The 20981-nt window shown below is 40.5% G+C and overlaps 2 protein-coding genes across 7 annotated transcripts in view; one reads left to right on the plus strand and one right to left on the minus strand.

The window, feature by feature from the left end:
• The window catches only part of PPAT (phosphoribosyl pyrophosphate amidotransferase), a 40973-nt gene extending 38294 nt beyond the window's left edge, over positions 1-2679 (minus strand). For both annotated transcript variants that reach the window (XM_027544568.1, XM_027544567.1), the window contains exon 1: positions 2398-2679. In XM_027544568.1, the coding sequence (XP_027400369.1) occupies positions 2398-2525 (128 nt within the window). In that variant the 5' untranslated portion in view covers positions 2526-2679. The remainder of the gene's footprint in view (positions 1-2397) is intronic.
• The window catches only part of LOC113894312 (multifunctional protein ADE2), a 47372-nt gene that overhangs the window by 22463 nt on the left and 3928 nt on the right, over positions 1-20981 (plus strand). For 3 of the 5 annotated variants that reach the window (XM_027544563.1, XM_027544561.1, XM_027544562.1), the window contains 8 exons: positions 3335-3401; positions 8149-8346; positions 15002-15180; positions 16287-16466; positions 16565-16678; positions 18109-18192; positions 19047-19227; positions 20438-20596. In XM_027544563.1, coding sequence (XP_027400364.1) covers positions 3335-3401; positions 8149-8346; positions 15002-15180; positions 16287-16466; positions 16565-16678; positions 18109-18192; positions 19047-19227; positions 20438-20596 — 1162 coding nt within the window. Of the gene's footprint in view, positions 1-2775; positions 2890-2929; positions 2987-3334; positions 3402-8148; positions 8347-15001; positions 15181-16286; positions 16467-16564; positions 16679-18108; positions 18193-19046; positions 19228-20437; positions 20597-20981 lie in introns of those variants that run through there. The other 2 variants (XM_027544565.1, XM_027544564.1) reach the window with 2 other exon arrangements.

Here is a 20981-nt window from a genome sequence, read left to right on the forward strand (position 1 = left end):
CTATGCCTGCTGCTGCTGCTGCTAAGTCACTTCAGTCGTGTCCAACTCTGTGCGACCCCATAGACAGCAGCCCACCAGGCTCCCCCGTCCCTGGGATTCTCCAGGTAAGAACACTGGAGTGGGTTGCCATTTCCTTCTCCATGCATGAAAGTAAAAAGTGAAAGCAAAGTCACTCAGTCGTGTCCGACTCTTAGCGACCCCATGGACTGCAGCCTACCAAGCTCCTCCGTCCATGGGATTTTCCAGGCAAGTGTACTAGAGTGGGGTGCCATTACCTTCTCCGGATCCTATGCCTACACAAGGAAAATTTAAATGGTTTTCCACTAATACCTTTCTTCTCCAGAAGCTATTGAGTTTTTTGCCACTGTTACTGAAAGTATCACAAGGTCAATCTTCAACACCACAGTTTAGCAAATACTTGCTCTGTCAAATAAGCAGCCTGATAGAATCCATTAGGTTTTCTCTATCATCATGTAGTAATCACATTTTTATTGCCCTTCAGTTCAGTTCAGTTCAGTTCAGTTCATTCGCCCAGTCGTGTCCAACTCTGCGACCCCATGAACCTCAGTACGCCAGGCCTCCCTGTCCATCACCAACTCCCGGAGTCCACCCAAACCCATGTTCATTGTGTCGGTGATGCCATCCAACCATCTTATCCTCTGTCGTCCCCTTCTCCTCCTGCCCTCAATCTTTCCCAGCATCAGGGTCTTTTCAAATGAGTCAGCTCTCCTCATCAGGTGGCCAAATGATCTACACATCATTATTGCCCTTAGCTTGTATCAATATTATCTAATTTCATTAATTCTTTCACTTAAAAGCAACTGTAGAAAAGTGCATATAACTAGGAATAAAGTTATTCATAAAAAAAATTACCCTCCTTTTCTTTACACACACATTTAAATAGGAGATCTTGGGGATGAACTTTCTGAGTTAACTAAAAAAGTAAATAGTTAAAAAAAACCTCAAGGTCAGTCTCATATCTTCCTCACAGACCACCAGGCAACTCTAAAGATCCCTTGTGTTTGTACACCTCTTCCCATGACAGGATATCCAAAATAACTTCTCTGAAGAATGTTATAAACTCATGGTGTTATGGAGTACCATATGAATAGCTTTTAGTTTTTCCTTGTATTATATATATAATCCTCTCAATAACATAAATGTACTTTAAAATAAGATCTCTATTATGGTCAACCCACAGTTATCCAAAATTAATTCAAATTAAAAATATTCTTTTTGATTCATCCTAGAATTCTAAATTACTCTCAGCTTTTAGTAAACAAGGAATATACAAGATGTGAAACTCAAACCCAACTATTCTGGATTCTGAAAAAAGCAAAAAGCCTACTTCTACTTTAAGTTTGGTGGAGGTAAAGCTAATCATTTGGAATGCATTTATACATATTTCGCCCATATTGCTGATAAGTGTTATCACCAAGTTCCTTAACTGTTCTAGAAGTTGTTGCTGAGGTATCCTCTTATGGAAACTGTAATACTTTCAGTGATGTCAGGCTTAGGTTTATATTTCTTACCCTGAAGAAAACTGTTTATATTAAAACTTAGTTCAGTTAGTAGGAAATGGAAAGATCACAGAAGCAAAGTTATTTTTTAACTCAAAAGATTTATCAGTTTTCCAAAGTCAGTGTGTATTTTGTCATACAGGTTCTCTCCCTCTTTTAAAGAAGGGAATTATTTTGGCATTTCCTTACTACTAATCTTTTCATTCATTATCTAAAATGTTTACCAAAGAATTTTTTGCACATTCACTACTTCTCCGTGATTGGATTATTATCTGTTGGAATTCATAAGATCTAGAACCGGTAGTTCCTTTTGAACATCAACCGGTTCAGCCTCCCCGGGTTTGAATCCTTACATTCCCATAGCTATGATTTCGTTCAAATACACCATCTGCCCAATAGCTCTGCTCTTGCAAACAAAAGCTTGTGGTGGTTGCAGGCTCCCCGCGAAACCTCAAAGTGTATTGTAGGTCTAGGACTAGCAAACATCCCACACAGTTCTACCACAAGAACAGCTTCAGACTCTGGGAGATCAAAACGCGCAAGCAAAGAAGGAAGAACCCCGACTGGGCTAGTCCAGCCGACTAGAGCCTTACAATCTGGTCAGATCCAGGAGGGGTGCACTACACCGGGAGCGCGGAGAGCCCCTAAAGACCGTTAAGGGTGGCGGGGGACAGGCTGAAGTCCAGGGAGACAAGAGAGCCCCGGCGCACGCCTTGGCAATCTGGTGAATGCCACAGGAAGGTACCAGTCCAGGTAAGAGAGAGGTCCGGCCCCTGGTTCTCAGGTGCCCGCGAGATCGCCAACTCCGGCCGCGGGAAGCGGATAGGGCAGACGGAGAACACGAGCCGCCATCCCCACCCCTCACCCAGTCGCTCACCGGTGCTGCAGCCCCACGAGTCCCAGAGTGACCACATGTGGCACGTCTAGCTGCGTGGGCCACTCTCCTGAGGCGATGCACCCGAACACGCCACATTCCTCTCGGATCCCTAACTCCTCCAGCTCCATGTCGCCGCCGGAAGCACGTGGTGGGACCCGCCGCCGCTGCAGGGGTCTAAGCACCAACCAGTAGACTGTTCGGCCTGCAAGCCTCCGAAGCTCCGGCCGGGTACAGCAGCTTCCTTCGCAGCGGCTCGACCCTCGCTACTGCGGCGGCGCGTGCTTTCCCCTGAGAGGGATTTGTCTCCACCCCCTCCACTCTGCCCCGCCCCTCCGGGCCGGCCAATCAGCGAGGACGGAGGGCGAGGCCCCGCGGTTGAGGGGAGGAGTGACGGCCCTGTGGGGGTGGAGCTAGCCCTCTCCCTGAGCCCTGTGGGAGGATAATTTTTCCGCATGTGCGTCTCTCCGTTATTTTCTAGCACCCAAGACGGAGGTAATGGAACTAACGGGATTAATGTCATTTCTCTCCCAGAGGATATACACTTTGTATGTCCCTCCTCATATGCTTTTCCCCGAGCCGTCACTACTTGGTATGCTCCAACTTCTGAGCCGCTCTCTCTGGCGAGGAGGGGCCCGGTCAGCGAGCGGCAGTAAAGTGGGGAGGGGCTGCCAGTGCGCGCCATTTTTCTTTACAAGAACTGCGCCCGCGCTGGGCGGGGCGGCGGAAGCCCGCGTCGCTGCGCCTGCGCGGCGGGAAGCCTTGCTCCGGGGTCCGAGTTCTGGGAAGGTTAGGGACCCGCGACATTCCGTGGCCGCGGAGATGTTCGAAGAGACCCGGAGGGGGCGCTAGGGGTCACGTGGCCATGCCAGGGGCGTGCCTGTGGGCGGTGCCTCGCTCCCCGGCCCCGTGAGCCTCTCTGATCGCGTTTCTTTTCCAGAGTCCTGCGTCTCTTCGCAGCGCGGCCGAAGGCCTCAGACCTCTCCGGACAATGGCGGCAGTCGAAGGTGAGTTAATTGGGCTCCGCAGGAGTTGGGACTCCACGGTCTTCCCGCCTCTCTCACGCTGGCCTGTGCGCTGTTCTTGGCTCCCCACGGCATGCTTCCCCGGGCTATGCCCCGTCTCCCTGCATCCTCCTCTCTAGGCCACTGGGCGCGCGGGCACGTGGCCCTGACGCTGCGGAGCCGTGCGTTGGAAACAAAGCGCTCCGGGGCCTCCGAACTTTTTGTAACTTCCAGAACTTCTCATGGAATGAGGAAAAGGCGCAAAGGGTCATTGGAACGAGAGATGGCCAGAAATTAGAGAGATACCTGCAAATCGCGTTTGCAATCAATAGGTATTGCAAAACAAACGCAGGAACATCTAATGTTGATTCCCGAAACCAAAGTCTTGCTTTTCCCTTTAGGTTAATAATAGCCTGTTTCAGAAAATTAATAATTGAACCTTCTGAAAATTTTTATATTTCCTGTCGAGATTTTGTTTTTAGCCATTTTATGCCAATGAGAGTTTCAAAGTGAAGTGAAAGCCGCTCAGTCGTGTCCGACTCTTTTCAAAACCACCAGGCAAAAAGTTTCTTGCTTCACTTTGCATTTATCATGTTACATGTTAATAATCGTTTTGTCCATGCGTGATGAGGATCCTCAGGAAAGATAGTTTGTGCTATTTTTACTGCTAAATTATATCCAAAGTAGTACCATTTCAACGCATAATCAATATAAAAACTGTGATTTTTGCGAGTTTTTAAAAAAATATTGAAATCCACTGTGTATTTTACACTTACATCATCTCAATTTGGAGTAGCCACATTTCAAATGTTTCATAGGCACCTGTGGCTAGTGGCTGTTCTTTATTGGACAGCACTATCCTAGATGTGTAGTTTTCAGTACTCTTAAATTTCAATTCCATGAATTATTCTCAGTCCTCATCAGCCTCTTCTGAATTCATCTATGAATTTATAGCAAGCATTTTGGCACTGGTAGCAATTGTCTTCTATAATGTTATGTTATTTCTATTAATGGATAGAAAAACAAATTAGGTAATAAATCATGATTCAGGGGATTCCCTAATTGCCCAGTGGTTAGAACTCCATGCTTCCATTGCAGGGGGCAGTTTGGCAAACTAAGATTCCACAAGCCACAGTGGGATGGCCATAAATAAATAAATGCCGATTCAACTAAATTGAGAGGGAATAGCATTGGGTACAGACTTCTAACCTAGGCACCATCCTTAACTTTCCATATTTCCCATATTGAATCAATTGTTATTAAAACTTTTACCTTGTAAATAGCTTGAGTCTTATCCCACTTTTTTTTTCTTTAGCCCAGGTTATTTGTCACCTGGCTTGCTGCTACAGCATCCTAACTGGTCTGTCATTCGGTGGTTTTCTTCCACCAGCCCTGCCTCATCTCATTCTCCACACAGCAGCCTAATGGTCTTTGTAACAGACATCTGCCATTTTACTGATGTGGTTAAGCTTTATGAGGTCTAAACTCAACCAGCGTGGTTTGTGAGACCTGAAGGATGAATAGTGGGATGGAAGGGGAGGAAACAGTGTTCAGGGCCTATGGAAGAGCATGTCAGAAGCCTGAGAGGAGGATTTAGAGATTACAGGAAGTTAGGGTTCTCAGTTCAGTTCAGCCACTCAGTTGTGTCCAACTCTTTGCGACCCCATGGACTGCAGCATGCCAGGCCTCCCTGTCCATCACCAATGCCCGGAGTTTACTCAAACTCATGTCCATTGAGTCAGTGATGCCATCCAACCATCTCATCTTCTGTTGTCCCCTTCTCCTTGCACCTTCGATCTTTCCCAGCATCAGGGTCTTTTCCGGTGAGTCAGCTCTTCGCATCAGGTGCCTAAAGTACTGGAGTTTCAGCATCAGTCCTTCCAATGAATATTCAGGACTGATTTCCCTTAGGATGGACTGGTTGGATCTCCTTGCAGTCCAGGAGACTCTCAAGAGTCTACTCCAAAACCACAGTTCAAAAGCATCGATTCTTCCGTGCTCAGCTTTATAGTCCAACTCTCACATCCATACATGACTACTGGAAAAAACCATAGCTTTGACTAGACTGACCTTTGTTGGCAAAGTAATGTCTCTTTTTTTTAATATGCTGTCTAGGTTGGTCATAACTTTGCTTCCAAGGAGCTGCTGCTGCTAAGTCACTTCAGTCGTGTCTGACTCTTTGTGACCCCATAGACGACAGCCCACCAGCCTCCCTTGTCCCTGGGATTCTCCAGGCAAAAACACCAGAATGGGTTGCCATTTCCTTCTCCAATGCGTGAAAGTGAAGTCACTCAGTCGTGTCCGACTCTTAGCAACCCCATGGACTGCAGCCTACCAGGCTCCTCTGTCCATGGGGTTTTCCAGGCAAGAGTACTGGAGTGGGGTGCCATTGCCTTCTCCTTCCAAGGAGCAAGTGTCTTTTAATTTCAAGGCTGCACTCACCATCTGCAGTGATTTTGGAGCCCCCCAAAATAAAGTCTGTCACTGTTTCTATTCCTTCCCCATCTATTTGCCATGAAGTGATGGGACCAGATGCTATGATCTTAGTTTATTGAATGTTGAGTTTTAAGCCAACTTTTTCACTCTCCCCTTTCACTTTCATCAAGAGGCTCTTTACTTCTTCTTCACTTTCTGCCATAAGGGTGGTGTCATCTGTATATCTGAGGTTATTGATATTTCTCCTGACAGTCTTGATTCCAGCTTGTGCTTCATCCATCCCAGCGTTTCTCATGATGTACTCTGCATAGAAGTTAAATAAGCAGGGTGACAATATACAGCCTTGACATACTCCTTTCCTGATTTGGAACCAGTCTGTTCCATGTCCAGTTCTAACTGTTGCTTCCTGACCTGCATACAGATTTCTCAGGAGCCAGGTCAAGTGGTCTGGTATTCCCATCTCTTTTAGAATTTTTCACAGTTTGTTGTGATCCACGCAAAGGCTTTGGCATAGTCAATAAAGCAGAATTTATGTTTTTCTGGAATTCTCTTTCTTTTTCAATGATCCAGCAGATGTTGACAGTTTTGATCTCTGGTTCCTCAGCCTTTTCTAAATCCAGCTTGAACATCTGGAATTTTAACAGTTCATGTACTGTTGAAGCCTGGCTTGGAGAATTTTGAGCATTACTTTACTAGCGTGTAAGATGAGTAATTGTGTGGTAACTTGAGCATTCTTTGGCATTGCCTTTCTTTGAGATTGGAATGAAAACTGACCTTTCCCAGTCCTGTGGTCACTGCTGAGTTTTCCAAATTTGCTGGCATATTGAGTGCAGTTAGGGTTCTAGGAAGGGAATAAAGAAATCTGAATTTGGAGCGCTAAGCTAGTGCTACATCTTGGAAGGACCTTTTAAACCTTGTCAGTGAATCAAGACATCACAATAAGAGGATGGGGATTCATCCTCTGAATTATGTACCCTGCAGATGCAGCCATTGAACTGAGCTGGTAACTGTTTCATTTAATGTTTATCTTCACTCCCTGTTGATGTGACCTCTGCCCCTTCTTCAGGTTTATCTCCTGCCTTTCCTTTGGACTTCTCAGCTGCTGCCCCCAGCCCCTTCTCTGCCCAGCAGGAGTATACACACACACAGTGTTGCAAACTTGCTGAAGTTCTGCCATGCACTCTCTCACCCCCTGGTCTTCTTTCTCTGCCACTCCCTACCTCTTGACCGTTCCTTGGATCTCAGCCTAACCCTCACTTTGTTCTAGATGACAGAGGTTAGGTTAAGTGGTCCTGCTGTGAACCTGTGGTCCACAGTCTCTGTATTTCTCACATTATACTTATTATGATGGTTAATTTCAGCTTCTCTCAGACTCTGGCCTCTTGAGAGCAGGAACGTGGTTTACTGGTACATCCTTAGTACCTGGCACATGGACACTGAAAAATGCAGATGCTGAGAATGAGTCAATGTTTTGGAAGAATGAGGGGTGGTGATTTCTCCTCTTGGAAATTTTAAGTCCTTAAACTTCCATTATCCCTGATCTTCATCAAAATCATTCTTTCTAATGACAAAGTCTACTTTTCTTTAAGTCTGATGACCTGCATCAATTGGATGCTCTTGTCCTTACTTCTCACAGTTTTCTATAACTGTTAGTGAGGAGAGGGCTTCAAGGGTGGGGGGTAGGGAAGCAGGATTAGAAAAATAGAAGTGCTTCCAGGTCGGTTGACTGCAGTGGATGGAGGTGGCTCCTCTTGCACATCGACTTGAAATCAAGAAGACCATCTGGCTGAACTTGCCCATTTTGCTTGCCATGGAAAACAGTAGTCGGGAAAAATACAGCATTTTTCCTCCTGCAAGCTATTTTAGTTAATTGTATTATGAGTATATAAATGAAATTACTAGTGTTGTCACATTAATCTTAATGTGTCTTAACTAATTCTACTTCAGTTCTACTGTGAGACAAATTGACAGTGGAAAGAGCACAACATAACATTAGATATCAGAAGACTTGAGGTTTTTTCTGGCTCTGCCATTTCTTAACTGTGCGGCATCTACCTTTTTGGTACTTAGTTTCCTAATCTGTATCATAATTTGCATAATTGTAATTCTTGACAAAATTGTATGGATGAAATGTGATGGTGCGTTGAAAATACCTTGTAGGGTACAAGGATCTATGCTGATGAGTTAATTTTTTATTAAAATTATTTAATTGCTCTGTATGCATACTGATTCATCATTCTAGATAATTTAATCTTCTTGATTATCTTTTACACGAAATTTCCTGAAATCTAATGTTTGCATTTTATTTCCACAGTACTGAAGATTGGTAAAAAACTCTATGAGGGTAAAACAAAAGAAGTCTATGAATTGTTGGATAGTCCAGGAAAAGTCCTCCTGCAATCCAAGGACCAAATAACAGCAGGAAATGCAGCCAGAAAGAATCACCTTGAAGGAAAAGCTGCAATCTCAAATAAAATTACCAGCTGTATTTTTCAGTTGTTACAGGAAGCAGGTGAGTGGCTCTCCCAGTAGCTTCCCTGTTTGTGGTCTCTCTCACGTATACTTACTGGTCCTTTTTATTGGGAAATGACATTTTTTGCGTTAATAAGATGTTGATTACCAGTAGATTTTTTTTTCTGGTTGTTTTAGGAAGCAGGTAAGTGACTCACCTCTCACACACACCTCTCTGATCTCTTTAAGGAGGTTATTTGGATTAACAACGTGTTTGGGGATGCCTCACATGCTACACTTATTTAAATTAAACCAGAAATTTAAATACCACTATAACACTTTACTTGGTTTGGAGATGGGGAAACAGTGTTAGACTTTATTTTGGGGGGCTCCAAAATCACTGCAGATGGTGACTGCAGCCATGAAAGTAAAAGACGCTTACTCCTTGGAAGGAAAGTTAGGACCAACCTAGATAGCATATTAAAAAGCAGAGACATTACTTTGCCAACAAAGGTTCGTCTAGTCAAGGCTATGGTTTTTCCTGTGGTCATGTATGGATGTGAGAATTGGACTGTGAAGAAGGCTGAGCGCCGAAGAATTGAAGCTTTTGAACTGTGGTGTTGGAAAAGACTCTTGAGAGTCCCTTGGACTGCAAGGAGATCCAACCAGTCCATTCTGAAGGAGATGAGCCCTGGGATTTCTTTGGAAGGAATGATGCTAAAGCTGAAACTCCAGTACTTTGGCCGCCTCATGCAAAGAGTTGATTCTTTGGAAAAGACTCTGATGCTGGGAGGGATTGGGGGCAGGAGGAGAAGGGGGCGACAGAGGATGAGATGGCTGGATGGCATCACTGACTCAATGGACGTGAGTCTGAGTGAACTCCGGGAGTTGGTGATGGACAGGGAGGCCTGGCCTGCTGCGATTCATGGGGTCACAAAGAGTCGGACACGACTGAGAGACTGATCTGATCTGATCATTTAGTTGAGAGGAATTTCATCCGTTTGCTACAGGTTTTGTCTGGAATGTATATCTTCTCTGTAACTTTCCTATCCTAGGACATCTTAGGAAAGGCTTACCTATGAAGGAACTTAAGGAACTTAACCTGTGAAAGAAGCATATTCTGGTGTTTGGCAGCTCTGATTGATGAATTTAATCCCTAAAATTCTGTGTACATAAATTTGCTCTGCCCCTTGGAGATAAAACAGAATTTCAAATCAAATCCCTCTTCCATTTGAAAGCCCTGAAAAGTAATTGAAGACTACAACCACACCTTTTCATCCTGCCATTCCTCACGTGAGGGATTTGGACTAGATCAAGATCTCCAGGGTTACCTCCTACTCTAAAACTGAGTAAAGACTGTTTCCAATAGTGAAATCTATTCGAAAGATGAAATCCAGATCAAAACATTCTGTGGAGGGCAATTGGAGTGAAAGAAACAAGGTAATTCAAGTTAAATTCTTTCCATCAGCATGGAATAGGTTCTTGAGTACTTTTGCCTTTTCCAAAGTACCCTGTTTCCCATTTTTAATTACTTTGACAAAAAATGTGTTTAATTGCCAACATAAATTGTCATCCATATCATAAATCGCTGTATACATTGAAGGTAAAAATATTACATAATTTTAAAGCACTTCCCTCAGTTCTTAAATAATGCAACCCAGGATTTTTACTTCATGATTTCCTTGAGTGGTGGTTTTCCAGTAACTGAGTAGATTTCTAGAGAAAGCATCAAACTAGTGTTAGGTTCCTCTTGGAATAAAGATAAATGATCCTTTAATCTTTTTTTAACCTCACAAATTACCTCCTCCCCATACATGTTAAAATTTTTTATAGTTGCTTAACGGTATAAGTTGTTAACAATATAACTAGCTTCTGTGTCCCTATAGTATGTAGCTATGGGATTAAAGCAGTGGAAGATATGTACAGGCCCGAGTTCTTTTATTTGTTGATTTAATAAGACACCATTCAGTGTACTTGGTGGGGCTTCAGGAGGGTGAATTAGGGTGATGCAGTTTGACTCTGAAAGGCCTGCATCCAGCTGGGAAAGTTGGTCACACAAATGAAGTACTCCAGCGATTATCTATTTAGCATGCTGAACATAACCTAAAAGTTACTTGGTTCACAGAAAGTGTGGAAAGGTGCTTTCCAGGTTTTGTATACTGTGAAATTAAGGCAAATTTAAAAGTTTTTAAAATTCATAACATTGTTAGTTTTAGGGTAAAGATTAAGAGTTCTTTTAAGCCTTAGTTCTGCTTTATTGACTATGCCAAAGCCTTTGACTGTGTGGATCACAATAAACTATGGAAAATTCTTCAAGAGATGGGAATATCAGACCACCTGACCTGCCTCTTGAGAAACCTATATGCAGGTCAGGAAGCAACAGTTAGAACTGGACATGGAACAACAGACTGGTTCCAAATAGGAAAAGGAGTACGTCAAGGCTGTATGTTGTCACCCTGCTTATTTAACTTCTATGCAGAGTACATTATGAGAAACGCTGGGCTGGAAGAAGCACAAGCTGGAATCAAGATTGCCGGGAGAAATATCAATAACCTCAGGTATGCAGATGACACCACCCTTATGGCAGAAAGTGAAGAGGAACTAAAAAGCCTCTTGATGAAAGTGAAAGAGGAGAATGAAAAAGTTGGCTTAAAGCTCAACATTCAGAAAACGAAGATGATGGCATCTGGTCCCAGCACTTCATGGGAAATAGACGGGGAAACAGTGGAAACAGTGTCAGACTTTATTTTGGGGGGCTCCAAAATCACTGCAGATGGTGATTGCAGCCATGAAATTAAAAGACGTTTACTCCTTGGAAGGAAAGTTAGGACCAACCTAGATAGCATATTCAAAAGCAGAGACATTAACGTTGCCAACAAAGATCTGTCTAGTCAAGGCTATGGTTTTTCCAGAGGTAATGTATGGATGTGAGAGTTGGACTATAAAGAAAGCTGAGCGCCGAAGAATTGATGCTTTTGAACTGTGGTGTTGGAGAAGACTCTTAAGAGTCCCTTGGACTGCAAGGAGATCCAACCAGTCCATTCTAAAGGAGATCAGCCCTGGGATTTCTTTGGAAGGAATGATGGTAATGCTGAAACTCCAGTACTTTGGCCACCTCATGCGAAGAGTTGACTCATTGGAAAAGACTCTGATGCTGGGAGGGATTGGGGGCAGGAGGAGAAGGGGACGACAGAGGATGAGATGGCTGGATGGCATCACCGACTCGATGGATGTGAGTTTGAGTGAACTCTGAAAGTTGGTGATGGACAGGGAGGCCTGGCGTGCTGCAATTCATGGAGTCGCAAAGAGTCAGACATGACTGAGAAACTGAACTGAACTGAACTGATGCAATTTTTACTTGCTAATAGTTAAATGATATGTCTAGTTGACCGTCAGAGGTCTGTTTAAAACTGCTTTCTTTATAACCATGGATATGTTCCAAATTAAGGTATTTCTGGAAATTTGAATGAGAAAAGCACCAAAATGAGAATCAGTAAATCAGGATTCTACTTTTCTCTTTGTCACTCATGAACAAACTGTAAAAGAATGCACAAATAATAGGTATAGATATAGGAAATAACACTGTACATGCTATATAATGAAATAACACTTACACGGGAATTTAGAAGTCCCTGGATTTAGTCTCTGTACTTAAAAATCAAAATTTAACCTTTTATGTTTCAGTTCCTTCTTGCACAGAAACCCACTGTGGTTACATTTAGACGTGATAGTAGTGATAACGACTAACAGTCTCACAGTTGTTAAACCACAGTTGGAGAGCTTGGAACCTTAATACAGGTATCAGGGATGGTGCCGGGATTAGCTGGGCTGATTAGCTGTCATGCTTGGATGTTGTAATTCATAATGTGAAGTGATGAAGGCAATGGCACCCCACTCCAGTACTCTTGCCTGGAAAATCCCATGGATGGAAGAGCCTGGTAGGTTGCAGTCCATGGGGTCGCTAGGAGTCGGGCACGACTGAGCGACTTCACTTTCACTTTTCACTTTCATGCCTTGGAGAAGGAAATGGCAACCCAATCCAGTATTCTTGCCTGGAGAATCCAGGGGACAGAGGAGCCTAGTGGGTTGCCGTTGGGGTCGCACAGAGTCGGACACGACTGAAGCGACTTAGCAGCAGCAGCAGTAGTCTTGATAGGAGTTTTGAATTTTGTAAACAACTGAGACTAATGGGGGAAGTTCTTTGGTGTATGTGTTAGAAGCAGTCATTATACCATCTAAACTGAATCCCTTTTTCTTAGAAGCGGGTTTTTTTGTATGACTACCATAAGTTGATTCTGTAGTTTTGATTCCCTTAGATACAGGGGAGGACTTTCCTCTGAGTAACGGTAACTATTGTTTATATTTTAAGCAATAGATTTGGATACTAGTCTGTAAAGTTTGATAGACAATGAGCAAATATGACTACTGGGTAAAAAGAGCTCTTAGACCTAGTTATGTAGTTACCACCTCAAGTCAAGGATTGATTTAAATTCCTGACTGCCCATGAGCCCAATCATTTGTTAAAGATTAAAGTGGCCTAAGTATTTTACATACACTTTTAACATTCTTTCCCAGAGTTCCTGTGTACACAGTATACAGCAGTTTATTCTTTTCCCTATTTTAATTGAATCTTCCTGGTCAAACCCAGAGGGAATACAAAGAAAACCGTACAGGTTTCAGAACTGGATAGTGCATTTTAGGTCCAGGCTCCATTACTTACTAGCAGCATGACCTCACTTATTAAATTATTTCTGTGAGCCTCTACTTCTTTCATTGTAAAATGTGAATGATAGCAGCTAGTTTAAAATTTTTATATATGGTTAAATGAGATAACATGTAAAAAACACTTAGCATGCTGCAAGGTTTCCATAAATGTAGGTTCCCTTCACCTGTGAATGCTTAACATACATGCGTAAGATCAAAGATCTTCAGTCCTTTGGTGATAAAAATTTGATCTTATTAGAGGTTTAAATTGGGATTGGAGGTACTAATATTGTAGCCTAAAGATGAGCATAATTATGTTAAACCCATGCCGGTTTCCCGGAGATATTTTAATTCGCATTAGTGTGATGATATAATAACACCTCTAGGAGAGTATAGCGTAAAGCAGCCTACAGAGTTCAGACAGTGTGGGTTCGAAACCCTGCCTTGCCTTGCCTAGTAGTAGCCTACATAACTACTGTGTCTCAGTGTTACCTGTTTCTTGGGAAGATCATCACACCTTATCAGGTATTAGGAGGATTAAGCAAAAAGAAACCGAATTTATCGTGCCTGACCTAAGGTAGGTCGTGCAAATTGTGGTAAAATATACACACATAAAATTTACCGTGTTAACTGTTTTTAAGTGTACAGCTCACTGACTTTTAAGTATGTTGACAGTGTTGTGCAACCCATTGCCACTATCAATTTCCAGAACTTTTTCATCATTCCAGACTGAAACTCTGATCCATTCAACAATAATCTCCCCAGGTAACCTCTGTCCTACTTTCTGTCTATGAATTTGCCTACTTTAGGTATCTCCTGTAAGTAGAATTACAGTTTTAACCTTTACTTAACTTAGCATAATGTTTTCAGGAATCATCCATGTTGTAGCATGTATCAGAAAGTCCTTCTTCTTGTAACTGAGTAGTAATTCATTGTGTGTAAACTACATTTCGTCTGTCCACTCCACTTATCTCTTGTTGGATACTCTGGTCCTTTCCTCCCTTCTGGTTCCTGTTACTAGCCAAAACATTGTGAGCATACTGAACGCTGGTGTTCACGTACCTGTTTGAGTCCCTGCTTTCAGTCCTTTTGTGTACATGTGGAATTGCTGCAACATACAGCATATCATATATTGTAACTGTTATTAGATAAGTTATTTTCTAAGGCCACCACATAAAGTAGCCCCAGTCCCAAACATCACAAGGCAGCCTTTTATCTTAGTTTCCCAGTAACAGTTTGAGAAACAGAGAAGAGAGGAGGGACAAATATTTTCTTTGATTGGCCACTGCGTTCCTGCCAGATTCGTCACTGCGTTCCTGCTGGTAATCTGTTGAATGCCTTTTTCAAGGATTATTTGCTTTAAATATTAAGAGAAAAATGCTGTCCAAAATTTAGGGCTGTATCTGATTGTGATAAATTAGTATTTTACAAGGCCCATATAATACTGGACCAATGAATGTGACAGTCCTGCCACCAGATCTGATTTAGAGATAATTTAGTGCCATTTAGGTACTTACATGCCTTGTGCAGTTAGGTGCACAGTGGTAGAGAAGACACTCAAATATTTTTTGAAAGAATGAATGAAGAGACACTGGAGCTCAGATTTTTAGAATCAGTATATAATTTGCCTTGCAATGTAAAATGAAATATTCCTGAATATTTTGATAGGCAGTAGAAAGCCATAATAAAATTTTTTTCCTACTTCTGCCTGTTTTTAAAAAAATATGTTTATTTTTGATAGTGCCATTTAAGGGTAATGTATTTGGCTATGCAGGGTTTTTTTTTTTTAATTGGAGGATAATTGCTTTACAATATTGTGTTGGTTTCTGCCATGTATCAACATGACTCAGCCATTGGTATTGGTATGCCCCTCTCTCTTGAACCTCCCTCCCACATCCCTACACAGAGTTTTTGTTTTGTTTTTTATAAAGGGTAGAGTTTTATTATGCCTCAGATCTAACTTTTTAAATATAATTTTAATGCTTTTTTTTCTTTTTGTCATCAATATGTAGGTATCAAAACTGCTTTCACCAAAAAATGTGGGGAGACAGCTTTCATTGCACCTAAGTGTGAAATGATTCCAATTGAATGGGTTTGTAGAAGAATAGCAACTGGTTCTTTTCTCAAAAGAAATCCTGGTGTTAAGGAAGGATACAAGTTCTACCCACCTAAAGTGGAGATGTTTTTTAAGGTAATTATTTTATACCTCCCTGTCTTACTGTAACTGAGCAACAAGTTTATCACAGAGCCAAAAGATTGAAATACTCTTTAAGCTTTGTTTTTTCTATTTAAGTTTTTGATACTAAAATTAGCATTCCAGAAATATTTGTGGTGAATGTACACTTCAGTTAGTAATGATAATTCAAAAATTTAGGAGAAAATGTCTTTGAAAATCTATTTATCTTACATTGGAACAAGACGACGAATAAAAAGAACACATTGAAATTAGCAGTTATTAGGAAGAAGAGAAAAGGAACAATTCAGTAAATTTTAAAATCTACTGTTGAAGACTAATATGAGGGATCTTTTTATAGTCTAATACAGAAAATTGTTGTTAATGTGTCTTACAAGCAGAATCATACTTTTGTAGGAGTCAACAGTTATGAATTTGTATTGGTTTTCTTTACTGAAACTGCTTTTATTTTTTCATGCTTTTAAGCATATTTCTTCTATTTCAGAAGCAGTGTCATTGTGCATCAGTGAATGCACAGTTTAAAGCATTTGTCTTATGATTATAATTATACAAATCAAGAATCCATAAAAGAAAAACTTCATGTACAGTTGGGACACTACTTAAAATAAAATGAAAGTATTTTATTTTTTTTCCAATCTCTTTATATTGTATGAAGTCTCTTGAATTATCGAGTAACGTTCTTGAAAACTTACAGTCTTGTATAAATTCTTACCGAAAGTAAGGTCAAGGGATTATGAAAGTTGCTTTCTGGAAGGATTTTGTTCGAGTAGAATGTGTTTTGGTCTTCTTACCATCTCTGTTGACTGATTAAGAAAAAATAAAAATCATAAACCTATTTAAATTATTTATATAGATAAAACAAATTCTTTAAAAGTACTTTATGACTTAGAATAAGTTACTCCAAAATATTGAATTTTAAAGTAGCTATTGAAAATAGAAAAGTTTAAAATGAATGTTGTGAGTTAAAGAGTATTTTAAACAAAAATTAAATCTTTAATGAAAATGAATGTTTCTGAGAAATTCATCATGCTCAGTTTATCTGAAAATTTCAAATATTTTATATTTATATTTAAGTTACTTGTACTCCTATACTTTTTTCTCAGGATGATGCCAATAATGATCCACAGTGGTCTGAGGAACAGCTAATTGCTGCAAATTTTTGCTTTGCTGGACTTGTTATAGGACAAACTGAAGTGGATATCATGAGTCATGCTACGCAGGCTATTTTTGAAATACTGGAGAAATCCTGGTTGCCCCAGAACTGTACACTAGTTGATATGAAGGTACAAATAAAATGGAGATTTGAAAGTAAAGATTATAACTGAGAAATGTCTTTAGTAGTGTAGTTTTGAAAAACTCTTTGTTGATATGCTGTTTCTAGATTGAATTTGGTGTTGATGTAATCACCAGAGAAATTGTTCTTGCTGATGTTATTGATAATGATTCCTGGAGACTCTGGCCATCAGGAGACCGAAGCCAGCAAAAAGACAAACAGGTAGGTTATACTTCAGGCTTGCTTTAATCCTTTGCAAGATCAGGCTGGGATAAAAGAGAAAGGGAAGATGGGAGGAAAAGGAAGGCAGTTATTGTTTCTGATGACATGAGCCCAAGTTGTTGATTGCTATTTATTTTTAAAGATAAATATCTTCTATGTTTCATATATCCTGGAGAAAAGGATAGGAATAATACTTTACATTTATGAAGCAGATTTCTCATTTATTATCTCACACAGAGCAGATATTACCCTTTTTTGATTAATTAAAAACTAAGGCTCTAAGGTGATAGATATCTTCACAATTAACAAAAGTAAGTGACAGGGCTTGTCTGATAAGTGGCCTGACCTGAGGTGACCTCTAAAAATGGTTTGCTATTCACTTGACCCAGAGAACTCTACAAAATCGTGCAAATCAGGGGGTTCAAATCTTCATGTTAAGAATACTCATGAAAATGCCCAGGGTATGCATATCTGAAAAGCCACCAGTCTGAAAGATGTCCCTTTATGGAAGCTATCTGTGTCATCCATCGTTACAGTGGTGGAGTTGGTAGGTGTGCCGAGGCCAAACGGTGGGGCTGGATGCAGGGTCAGTGGCCCAAAAAGAGTGCTGGATTTTTACTGCACGTGCTCAAAAATGCGAGGGTAATGCTGAACTTAAGAGCTTAGATGTGGGTTCTCTGGTCACTGAGCACATGCAAGTGAGCACAGCGGTCAGATCATCCCGTGTATGAGCGCTCCCTGCCACACTGAGATGATCCTTCCTGAAAAAGAACAGATTGTTCCTAAACCAGAAGAGGAGCTTGCACCGAAGAAACAAAGACTTAAGACCTGGGAATAATTGCTGCCCGCCTCCCAAAAAAAATGCGAGTAAAAGTTTTTAAAAACGAGCAAGTGGCAGATGTGGAACTCTATCCCAGGTCTTAAAGATCTTACCAAGCTCTAATTCTGTTTTTTCCTATGAAAAAACAAAATTAGGGCAAGATCTTCTCTATACTTAATATGTAAGAACTGTCAGGGCAGCTAATTATAATTGCTCGTGTAGGAAACAGTTATCTTTGAAACTGCAAGAATTCATCACTATCTGAACTTTCTCTAGACTAATTCAAGAAATGAGTTTGTAGGCTCAGATATATTTTTCAGATACATCTTTTGCTATGCAAACTTCATAATCTGTACCCTGAACTCAGAAACCAAGTCATTTCAGATAGGAAGAATATTACTAGTAGAATACTTTACCCAATCTCCTTTTCAGTCAGTAAATTCTGACTCTCCGAACTGACTTGGGTGTGGGAATTGGGTGTGACGTCACGAGTCTCTATAATGGTGGTTCAGATCAACCCTCTCTGCTTGCCGGATGTAGTTGCTGGGCGTTTGGGGTTGGGGTCTCATGCATGTCTGGTATTTATATTCTAAGCTTTCTTATTTTCTAGTCGTATCGTGATCTCAAGGAAGTAACTCCTGAAGGGCTACAGATGGTGAAGAAAAATTTTGAGTGGGTTGCAGAAAGAGTAGAGGTAAGCCTTTCATTGTCTTATGTATTTTTCTCCAAGAAAATTTTGCTTCAGAAAGAAGCAAAAATGAGAAGGTGCAGTGCTTTTCTTTTTTCCAGTGACTTTTAAAGAAAGGAGCACTTAAAAAAAATGTCCCAGCTGAACTATCTCACTGGGACACTGAAACCCGCTGCAGTGAAACTGGCCAATCTGCTTCCTCCAAATACTATTGGGAAACCTGGAATCCTTTCCTCCTTGCCCCCTGCAGGGGAACCTTATATTTCCTACTCACCTTTCTGTTGCTACTCGGAGTCCCTAGCAAGAGTATAGAATTGGAACTCCATGTGACATTAAAATGTCACTTTAAAGTTTATGTTTTTATTATTGCTATAATTCCATGGAAAATGAATGGGGTTTATGGTTATCCAAGGATAATAACTACTTTTTAGAACATCATTTCCATGGGAACGTGTGTTTTGAATTCCACACAACTAGTTTATAAAGATTTATAACATGACTTCTATCTTGGCTGATTATGCCTTAAAACATGTTAAACAGAATGTACTAAAAATCTTCGATGAACTATTTTACAGCTTCCTGAATATTAATTTTTTATTATAATAGTAAACAATTTATCTGATTAAAAATCAGATGTTTTTAATCAGGTGTTTATTAGGAAGGCCACTTTCTTTTATATAGAGAGGTTATTTTGAAAAATAAATCCTCTCATTTTGTTCTGCTTGTCTTAAATTTGGTTTCTTAAGGAAATACTGTGTCAGGTTGTAATTTTACTGTAAACTGTTCTTACAGTACTCATTCCCATATTTATCCATTTTTATCTTTGCCTTCTTTTGCATATTCATGTTTTTCTTTTCCAGTTGCTTCTGAAACCAGAAAGTCAGTGCAGGGTTATAGTATTGATGGGCTCAACCTCTGATCTTAATCACTGTGAAAAAATTAAGAAGGCTTGTGGAAATTTTGGCATTCCATGCGAACTTAGGGTCACCTCTGCCCATAAAGGACCAGATGAAACCCTGAGGATTAAAGCTGAGTATGAAGGTAAATGTTGAATAAATAGAGCACTTCAGGAAGTTCTCCTGATTCTGCCCCAAAATTTTATGTTTAGACTAATAATGCTGAAAAATAATTTTCCACATTTCCAAGGGAAAAAATTTTAAACTTTCAAGGTGTTTGCCTCCAGAATTTTTAAGGTGCTCTAGGAGCTTATAGAAGAATGAATCGGAGAGAAAAAATTGAAAATGCAAGCATGGGAGGAAAATGAAGACTAGAATTAGTCCTTACCTAATCCCCTCAAGCACTGTTTCTAGTACCCTGTAACAGAAAATAGACCCCACATCAATTACAGAAGAAAGGGCTGAGGTTGAAGCCACAGGTCCTCTCAGATATCTAATGGTCGGCCTTTCCTGGGAGACAGTCAAACATGAAAGAACGATTTCAGAATTTAGTATATAAAAGAAATGTCTTGATGGGATAGCATCTAAAATAAGGAGCCCTATAGACTGGAATGATTCTCAACTGGAGAAAATATTGGTTGTATATTCCTTCTAAAGGTAGTTGCTATATAGGAGTATAGTTATTGAATTTTTAAGAGCTTTTTTGGGGGGTGGATGGAGGTCAGACCTCTACGATAAGCTAATAAAAACCAGATCTCTTCCTCTCCAGAAAAATGCAAACATAAAGTTTTGGGTTCCAAGTAGATTGCTGTAGGGAACAGAAATAACTTATGAATTTATGAAAGAATAAGATGTTTATGAGATGTGATAAAAAATTTATTGAAGGGTCTTAAATATTTGGGTACTCTATTATTGAATTCAATTCCTCAAGAAGTGTCACTCAGCCTCTAGTCTCTATTAACTGTGCATCTCCCATACCCTGCTGGTTGAAGGACAGCAAGATAGATGCTGGTTCAGGTGGTGTCATTCTTTGCTTCAGTGAGCCAAAGCAGCAATAGTAGAAGGGACCTTTGAACGTTCTCTGTCTCATACCCGTGTTTTAAGACCTCCTTAATGCTACAGATCTCAAAGATCATCAAAACTATTCTTGCTGCTTCATTACTTGACATCCAGTAAGTGGCAGGATGAACCTTGTATTTTGAATATGTTTAATAATAGTGTCTTAATATAGTGCTTTATCTAGAGACTACTGTTAAAGGAACTCAGGCAGTTACTACACAGGGACCCCTTTTTTAAAAATTATCTTGAAATCTCTTTTGAGTGCTTAGTGTAATTATAACTTGTCATTTACCTAGGAGATGGAATTCCTACTGTATTTGTGGCAGTGGCAGGCAGAAGCAATGGTTTAGGACCGGTGTTGTCTGGTAACACTGCATATCCAGTTATCAGCTGTCCTCCTCTCACTCCAGACTGGGGAGCTCAGGATGTGTGGTCTTCTCTTCGATTACCCAGTGGTAAGATAACTGAATCTTCTAAAAGCTTTTATTCACAAGCTTCAAATACACACAATGGTAGAGAGAATAACATAATGAAATTTTATATACCTGTTACCCAGCTTCAGAAATTCACATCTTGTTGCATTTGTAGCCCTCTTCTGCTGCATTATATAAAGCAGATCTGAGAGATGATGGCATTTTATACTTAATACTTATTTTCTAAGTGATAAAGACTAATTTTAAAATCATAACCATGATACCACATTCATATCTGTCCTCTGATATGTCCCCATAGGGACTGACTTTTCTTAATTTGGCTGATATTAGTTATATAGTAAGTAGTGGATCTGTATAAATTGAGTTATTAATACAAATTAAATATCCTTGTGATTTATACTTTATT

Source organism: Bos indicus x Bos taurus, chromosome 6, assembly GCF_003369695.1.
Source record: "Bos indicus x Bos taurus breed Angus x Brahman F1 hybrid chromosome 6, Bos_hybrid_MaternalHap_v2.0, whole genome shotgun sequence".
NCBI lineage: Eukaryota > Metazoa > Chordata > Mammalia > Artiodactyla > Bovidae > Bos > Bos indicus x Bos taurus.